The sequence below is a fragment of the Asparagus officinalis genome, chromosome 8, assembly GCF_001876935.1.
Source record: "Asparagus officinalis chromosome 8, Aspof.V1, whole genome shotgun sequence".
Taxonomy (NCBI): domain Eukaryota; kingdom Viridiplantae; phylum Streptophyta; class Magnoliopsida; order Asparagales; family Asparagaceae; genus Asparagus; species Asparagus officinalis.
Window position 1 is genome coordinate 19,945 of NC_033801.1, and position 9,770 is coordinate 29,714.

General features: G+C 34.2%; 1 protein-coding gene across 1 annotated transcript in view; it reads right to left on the reverse strand.

Annotated features, from left to right (window-relative positions):
• Positions 1 to 3,077, reverse strand: part of LOC109819707 (acetolactate synthase small subunit 2, chloroplastic-like) — a 13,395-nt gene extending 10,318 nt beyond the window's left edge. Inside the window, 4 exon segments of the mRNA XM_020385535.1 lie at positions 1,317 to 1,336; positions 1,339 to 1,399; positions 2,080 to 2,293; positions 2,737 to 3,077. Coding sequence (XP_020241124.1) covers positions 1,317 to 1,336; positions 1,339 to 1,399; positions 2,080 to 2,293; positions 2,737 to 2,999 — 558 coding nt within the window. The 5' untranslated portion in view covers positions 3,000 to 3,077.

Here is a 9,770-nt window from a genome sequence, read left to right on the forward strand (position 1 = left end):
TGGTGTTGACGTAGGGTGGGTGTCTTTATGACAGACCATTTCTCCTTAAAAACATTGAGTTTTACTCTACTAAACGTTCTTACTACAATTTCAAAATATGGATGCACTTGTCTGGATGAACACTTAACAAGGCCTACACAATGGTGCATTCTTTATAGAGCCTTGTAATGAAAAGCAATAGTATAATTCTAGAACCAATTAACTCTTTAATATGATTACCTCATTCATTTGATTTACCAAAGCATCAAATTTCAGCACTGTGATACAAACATAATGATTCATTTTTAAGCATCAAACAAAAGTAACTAGGAGAACATAAAATAAATGTATCTCGTCAAAGCTAACTAAAAAGAGATCACAACATAAATAAGATGTCCTATGTGCTTCCAACTTCCAAGAGATTTTTTTGGTTATAATTAAGCATATAGTTGAGATATACTTGGGGTGGTGCATCATAGTTAGGTTATAACTTTTAAGACTCAAAGTGTGAGCCTTTGGTTGAGAAGGTTTATTCAGATCTAGATCAAAATAGCAGAGTGAACCAGAATTTCTAGGTGGTGAGGTTACTGGTTCCCATTTCAAAATTTTACTGAATATCAAATCTGTAAAAACATGCAGATTTGCATCTGAAAGGAGATGTTTCCTATAAAGCAATGCCCGTGCTTTAGAACAACAAGATGGAAGGTAGACAGCAGCAGCATATATTGCTGCATCACCAGAATCAAATATATAGATGGGTTGCGAAGATTAAGTGTAATTACTATATAACTTTAAAACATATATCAATTTTAGTTGCTATTCGGAACAATTCAAAACAGTAGTATGTACAAATTCACATCATGTACCTGATGAACTTGTCATTACATAATCACCGAGTTACTTAATAGTATAAACAATTGTTTATAGGAAAAGCATTCACCTTGATACAAAATGTAAGAAAGCTTTCAACTTATATATATATATATATATAATAATATATATATATATATATATATATTAAATATGAGAGAAATATGGGTATGCTTGGTACCAAGCACAAATTTTGTGCTTGGTAGATGTGTCACATCCACATCCACTCATTACCATGTAAATTTGTTCCCATATTTGAGATGAGTGTAGGAGGATTTGACACCTCACTCACCAAGCACAAGCTTTTTGTGCTTGGTAACCAAGCATACCCATATTTTCTCTTCTCTCTCTCTCTCTCTCTCTCTCTATATATATATATATATATATATATATATATATTATATATATATATAAGATATATAGCAAAGTAACACTAATACGAATAACAGAATTAATTGCGCAAGTACCTCTTGGCGACTGTCTGGTCCACATTGAGTTTTATAAGCATTAGTTCATCTTCTACTTGTGGCTCCTTTGACAAATCTTCAACCTATGTAGTACATGAGAACCGCACAGTGCATGAATTGAAGAACAAATCCCCGATAGAAATACAAGTACAAATCAAAGTTTCTCAAATGGAGTGCAACGTAATTTATACATATAGTGACATTCTATGTAGGATAGGTACTACTGTGGTGAAGCCATATCCATGTGGATACACTCATACACCCATATCCAAGAAAGTAGAAAGATGAAAAGCAAAGGTTTATTCCTTTTGCACAGTCATAAAATATATGATGGGCCAATATTTTAGTTATATGCAATAATTATTTCTATTATCAGGAATACTTTTGGGTGGACGAATCAGTCTAAATATGCGTATATACATGAGCTTGCTCCTTTTTTTCGTTAATACATATTCTGGTTTGGCGTTGTCATGTCTCTACATCCATAGCGTCCAAGTATCCACGGGGCCATAACCCATGCAACTCAGACAATACTTACTATTGCAAACAGTAGATATGCCTTATTTTGCAGACGGCATCCACATGTCCACACGTACAAATCATAATAAAGCATCCTTTCTGCGCAGCACATATAGGCTGACTTCAAAATTTTTTATGTCAATTGACTATAGCCCCTACACTGAGACCTCTAAGTCCAAAAATTATGAAACTCTACCTAGATTTGATCAAAGTGCAGGTACAATATTCTAACGCATGGAGCTACCTTTATAACATTAACAAGCTTATTAAGCTGCTCTACAACTTGTTGCAGCACTCGTTCAGTTCCTGAGACAACTATTGTGAACAAGGCCTTGTCCTTGTTCAAGCCAACTGCAAGTGACTCGATGTTGTATCCTCTTCTAGCAAATACCCCAGCAATTCTATTGATCATTCCACTTTCATCTCCAACAAATACAGAAATCGTATGGCGTTTGGCCCTGCATTCGTTAGAAATAAAAATGTCAAAGAGTTATAAAATATTGCCGACCGAAACAATGACGAAGCATAATTTCATAGAGAATCAAGGGAACAAGCAGGATACGGAGCAAAAGCGGGTAAACGTGGAATAAGATTTTAGACAGGTAATAAGACTAGAAATGAGGTCGGAGATTAAGTTATATTAAATAAACCATACTCATTGCTTGAGGCTAGTAGCAGAAGGGCAAGGAGAGCAATTTAGTAGCTACCGAGTGAAAAATTACATACGCGTTGAGAAAAAATTAAATAAAAACCAAAGGAAAGGCAAAATACCCTGACGTGTCCCTTCGTGGAGAACATAGTGTGACTCAGATAATAATATCAACAACAACAATTAATTAACAATGGCTTGGTTTATTAGCCTATCAACCGTAAACTTGAAAGGAAGAGAGAAAGGGCTTACAGATTTCTGGGCCGCCCCGGGGGAGGCGTTTCACCCAGAGACACAGCTGGAGACTCATTGCTGCTGCTGCTGCTGCTAGCATGTACGCCGACCAGAGTAGCCGTCCTCCTCCTCCTTTGATTTTGATGTTTGGGCCCCGACAGAGAGGCCCTCGTCAGGTCTAGGGTTCTCGGTAGCCCCCTGCTTTGACGATGGGATCGCAATGATGGAGATCTCGTCGCTGTTGGGTGCGATGACACCGTGTGAACGGGAGCTGACGCCATTTTCTCGCAGGAGGAGGGCCCCGTTCTGCGAGGGGGGAGGAGGGAGAGAGAGGCGGAGCGGCGGAGAGCGTGCACATAGATATTTGGGTGGTTTATTTAGGAGATCCATTGGGGGGTTGTTTCCGTAATTTTCGCCCTCCTTAATTAATTTAATTTTATTATATAATATAATAATATATAATAATACATAATAATAATAATAATAATTAAAATAAAAAGGGGCATAGAAAATCATTTACTTCTTCCATCTCTCTATAGGCGCCGTTGCAAAAAAATCTCTCTAATATATAAGAAGAGACTAATACGAAGAAGCAGGAGAAGGAACAACCCTACCCGCTCGAACTGCAGCACCAAGGAACGACGAACTATATTGGATCTCCCCTCCTTACCCCCGCCCCGCGCGGCGTCTGTGCTGAGTTGCGTTTCCCCCCTGCGACTCGCGATCTCTCGGCCAGTCACCTCCCACGCTCTCTCACTTTCATTGCCTCACTAACAATTTAATTTTCTCTTCTATTTCCCTTTTCTCCTTCTCTCTTACTTTTTATCCCTTTTCTGGACTTTTGAACAGTTTACTTTTTTCTGATGTTTGACGACAAGGTAATGGAAATATGCCTTAGACTCTACTTGCAGTGAGTTTTTAACTATCGGTGTAAACCTTATTTTAGTTTAGTTGTCATTATATATATATATATATATATATTATATATAATATATATATATATACTTATATATAATATATATAATATATATATATATATATATATATTATATTAATATATATATTGAGAAAAAGGGTAGTTTATCTAAGTCACATTATTGCTATAGTGAGTTTCTCAATTCCCATCCCTCATTCAATGGTCACATTCAACCCATTGGAAGTCCGTCCCCTTATTTGAACGAGTGTTATTACATATTCATACTCACTCACCAAACATAAATTTATAGCTTGTACCAAAGCATACCCATATTCCTCTCTCCTCTCTCTATATATATATTATATATATTATATATATATATTATTATAATAATAGCAGAGAAGAGATTTTTATATATTATAGCAAACTCTATCAACTTAATTCTATCTCAAATTTCAGCCACATACCATAATATAAAACACCTTTTTCTATATAATCAGGGAATCCCTAGTCAATAGAGTGTGTCTAAAAACGGGTGAAACACTATTTGCTATCCACTTAATTTGATGATTTCACCTAATATAATATATATATATTATATATATATATATTATATACTATTATATATATACGAATTATATAAAGGATGAGAGAGAACTAGTTCATACACATGCAATACACACGTAGTTAAATATCATGATTAAGTTGTTTTGACTTATTTTCTAACTAAAATTTATTTCTCAGTTTCACTTTAATAGTTTGTACTCACTTTTATCTCTAAACTTTAATATTGCGATTATATAATTTCTTTGATGTTTGTTTAAATGGGCTACATCTAATTTAAATTTTTATGTTGATATTTGAATTGACAAAAAATAAATATAATTTGAATTTTTATATTATTTTGACTTACATGAAACCAAGCTTTACTTGAGAAAGTACAATATTATAAAAATAAAAAATATTTAAATAGTGTTCTACAAGGAATGTGAATATTTAAAATCAAAAAGGTAAAATGATTGATTAAAAGTATGCTAAAACGATACAAAAGAGAATATAAAGGTTGTTCCTAATCATTGCTAGACTTTATAAAAAATTATAAATTAAAGATTAATGTTAACTCTAGTATATTTTTATATGATAAAAGTATCCACATAAGCATATAAAAGTACTGAAAAAAATTCATGAAACTTCCTTCTAAAGATTCCTAATTTTATTAAAAATAATTAAACTATTCTATAAAATATTAAGAAAATATTATCATTTATTCTTTCTATTTTTATTTTTTATTGAACTAAGATCAATCCTTCTTCATCTTTATCTTTATCCCAGATAATTCTTGAGTAGTGTCTTTATCATCTACATCGATTGTGAGATCAGGCTGGAGTTGTATTTTTTGTGATGTTATCTTTCCTGGTCTCGTTAATCTTTTATCTTGACGTTTAACTTCACAAAAAAGTTAAATACATTTTTGATGTTCAACACAAACTTCTTGAAATACAGACTTTAATTTTTTTCTATTTCAATGAGAATAAATGTTAATTTTATATATATGAAATTCTTTGTGTTCCTAATTTATTACTTAAATAAGATTAGGAGCTATATTTTTTTCTCTACAATGAATTCTTCTAAGGTGCATCCAATAAGAGTTTCTGTTATATTAATAATATTATATTTGCTCTATCACTGTCATTTTCCACAAAGATTAAACTAAATACTTGTATTTTTATTGCCAATTTGTCTTAGATTATAATATTAATATTTAATTTCTTTAGTATTTGAAGAACAAAATATAAAATTTATGAATACTTACTAATTTTTCTTATATCTTCCATGGAGAATTCTTTTTTGATTAGGATAAAGTTAAATTATTCTTCAATGTAACTCAGCTAGTATTTCTTTAATAGATATGCCTTTTATTAATGTCAATTCAAATGATTCATGGACGTTTTCTGAATTTTAGATTTATTTCTATCAATTTTCCATTTGCAACGGAAATAACTTGATTCTTTTGAAGGATATCTCTGAATATTTTGATAGTTTCTCCATACATAATTTATTGTATTCTTTTACCTTATACATATTATTAACATTAGAGAATAATGTTTCTAAATTATAACCAATTATGCTAAGCTATTATATTACAAACTTATATGATTTTTATGGATTTAAACATCTATCAACTAATGTTACTAATGTATTTTTGCCGCTCCAACTTATTAGTAAAATTATACGCATTTACTTTGATTTATATAGTAACAATAATTTTTAATCTATAATGTTTTTTAAATTTTTATTCATTAACTGGTTGTTTTTAGTCAATTCTTATTGTTTTTGTTTACCAATATCAACTTAGACTATTTTTAGATGTTGAAAAGGGTTACTAAACCCTAAATTAGAATATATATATCTTAATGAAAGAATACCTAACAATTATATTTTTTTCCAAGTTTTAAAATTTTAGTCCTTTTTGTAGTTTTGAACTTTGAGGGTGTAATTTATAGTTTTTAAAACTTTGGGAGTGTTTTAAAAAAAAACTTTTAAGTTTGGTAGTTGTAACTTTTATGTTTCAGGTGTCGGTGATAATTTTTAAATATAAGGATATTTCTTGTAACTTTAAAATTTTGAGAGTACATTTTGCAATTATTAAAAGTGTAGATTAAATTTTGAAAAATTCAAATTTTAGTGGTCTACCAATAGTTTCCAGATTTGATATGTATTGGTTATAAATTTTGAGAATTAGAGTTTTTTGCGATTTTTAAATTTTGAATGAGTTTTTTTCCAATTTTTGTAACTTTGAGGTTAATTTCGTCAAATTTTAAATTTTTAGGTGCCTGAGAGTAATATCTTAAATTCATCTTTTATTGTTTGCAAATTTTTTGAATTTTAGGGTGGTTTTTCTTAATTTAAACTTTTGAGGGTGTTTCTATAATTTTGAGACATTAGGAGTGTTAACCGAAAATTTTAAATTCTTCAGAGGCTGTTGTTAATATTTTGATTTCATGTTTGTTGTTTTAAGTTTTGAAATGTCAGAAATTTTCAGGTGCATTATGGTAATCCCTTGAATTCATCTATGCTGTTTGCAAGTTTTAAAATTTTAGAATTTCAGGTGTTTGTTTGTAATTTAAACTTTTAAGGGTGTTTTTATAATTTTTGAGACATTGAGGTGTTAATCACAAATTTTAATTTCTTTACAAATTACTGTTAATTTCTTGATTTCATATTTGTTGTTTTAAGTTTTGAGACATTGGGATGGTTTTTATAAATTTTAAACTTTTCAGGGTATTTTGTGCAATTTGAAAACTTTTAGAGTTTGTTTATAATACTTTATGTATTATAGTACGTTAGCTACATATAATTTCTTTATCTTAACAAACTAATACCATAACGATGTTTTATATGTTTTATTAATATTATTTTTTAAATTGTTAAGCTATAGATAGTTCACGTAGGATTATGATATGATATAATTATGTAGAATAGATTAAGATAGGACAAATTTTAAAAAAGACCATTTTTTAATATTAATAAGCAAAATCGACCACTTAGAATTTTATTCAGCAAAATCGACTGCACAGCATGCAGTTCTACCAAAAAAACAAAAAACCCAAGGGGCGGGGGCGACGGGGAAGCGAGAGTAGGCGAGGGCGCCGTGGCAGCCAGGGAGGGACATCCAGCCAAAGCCCTGAACGACGGGGGGACGTCGAAGGAGGAGAGCTCGAAGAGGTGGGGGAGGGCCTCGGAGGCGGCGTGGAGGGTCTCGTAGAAGGCGCGGGACCCGTTGATGGCTGGGGGTTTGCCAAAAATCCCAAAGTCTATGTCTAACACGCATTGCCGGTTAGTCTTTGACCGTAAAAAGGATAAAAGACTGCATATTCAACATTGTGGCAGGTTGTTATTAATAACACCATAATCCGTGCCTCACACGCACGAGGAATTTTATCCTGAAGCCTAAGCAGGGATAAGTCAACGCCTAACACGCGTTGCCGGTTTAGTCTTTTACCGATTGAAGAAGACACCAGAATCCGAGTCTGGGGATTTTTATCCTGAATCCTAAGTAAGGATAAGTCAGTGCCTAACACGCGTTGCCGGGTAGTCTATTCCCGTGAGAAAGACGAAGTCTACGTATTCAATGTCGTAGCATTAAAAGAGTTAACTCTTTTAGCACAACGTTATGTGCAGAACGGATCTAAATAATCTGCATGCTAGCCCGACTCAAACGGTAGTCGGTAAAGGCTCATCAAACCCGTTGATGGCTGAGAATTTGCCAAAAATTCTATAAGTGCGAGTCATTGATGCATCAGCTCTGTTAGTTGGTCTCGTGACTCGATTATCCAACAACATTAAAATAAGATCCACAAATGCAGATGAATCAGCTTTAACAGTTGGTCCTGCAACCCCGACACTTGGGACCGCTGTGCTCCAATACCTTAAGAGCTTAAACTGTGTATACTCTAGTAAACGTACGAGTATAAAAGTCAACGTTCGACGTTCGAAACCCTAGGGTCAACGCCGGTCAACGCATAACCCTAGGTCAACGCCAGTCAACGCGTTGCGACCAAAAAGTCAACGTTCGACGTTCGAAACCCTAGGGTCGACGCCGGTCAACGCGTAACCCTAGGTCAACGCCAGTCAACGCGTTGCGACCAAAAAGTCAACGTTCGACGTTCGAAACCCTAGGGTCAACGCCGGTCAACGCCAGTCAACGCGTTGTGACCAAAAGTCAACATACGATAATCTGAAACCTTAAGTCAGCACAATATGACAGAGATAGTCAATTCAAAGTCAACTCAATGACACGAGCCAAACTCAACTCACTAGTGATAGACTCGAGATTCCGACGACGGCCAGGCGATAAACGCAGCGCCGGAAGAACTTTAGTTATTCGTCAAAGCATCGAATAGACCGAAAATCGAAGGAGCCAAGAGTTGAAGCTAACTACAGGTCCTTTACGCCGACTGAAGGCTGGATCAATCACATCCAAAGTATTCCAGCCTCTTCTATAAAAGAAACGAGTCTGTAACGTTTTGGAGGGGGTATCTGTAGGCATCGAAAATTGCCTATGGGTCTCCACAAACAGCTCAGTGTTAAAGAACGACAATGAACATCACTATCTGGTTCACAGGAGTTCGACTGATGTCAGTGAACGCTTGAAGTGAACCGACGAACTACGTGAGCTGATAGGATTTCAGAATAATCATATCGTCTCAACATCATGGCAATGTGCTTGCTACCGCATGTTTCATGTGCTAACCTTTTATGGGTTGCTTTGATGCACATATTCTTGTCTCAACATCATGGCAATATGCTTGCTACCGCATGTTTCATGTGCTAACCTTTTATGGGTTGCTTTGATGCACATATTCTTGTTTGTCGTTGTTACTACATTTTCTTCTAGAAATGCCTATCCTGCTCCTCTATCTACTTCTTCTTCATCTACTGCATAGTTACTAAAATCTACATTCCTAATACACACACACACATGGTGGATTCGGAAGAAACTTCCTTAAAGGGGCCGGTTGACAAAAACTATCCATTTACCCCAAAAAATTAAATTATAAATTGTAAAGCTACATTCTTGACTAATGAGCTAAATCTCAAACTGGGTGCAAACATTTTTAAATTATGGGGGGCCAAAGTGTAAATTTTCAATGCCTTGGAATGTGATTTTCTAAATCTTAGGGGTGCAATTGCCCCCACAAGTGCATATGTGCATCCGCCTTTGCATACGTTGAAACTGAAAGTCTGTATAAGGACGATACTTCTGACATGTGATGAATGCCACCGCCCAAATAGGAAATGGGGGAGGAGAAAACCTCTTTGTATTCGGATAATCTAAGTGGTCTCTGAGTGTAAATTAAATATTGCGTTAAAATCTTGAAGCATGCGTTCAGCCTTCTCTGACCACCAGCGAAGAATGAAGCTGTGCTTATCATATTGTTAGGCGGTCATGATCAGAAATCCTCTACCAAGTAGTTTTCAAAGGTCATATTAAGCAAAATAGATTCATACTAGAAATCCGGTTGCACATGCTATACTTAGCTTGACAAGAGTCCTATAAACTGCTGATTTAGCAATTAGCTCTTGGTCACAGCTTTAGTAGGAGTAGATTTTCAGCTAAAGAAATTGGACAAGT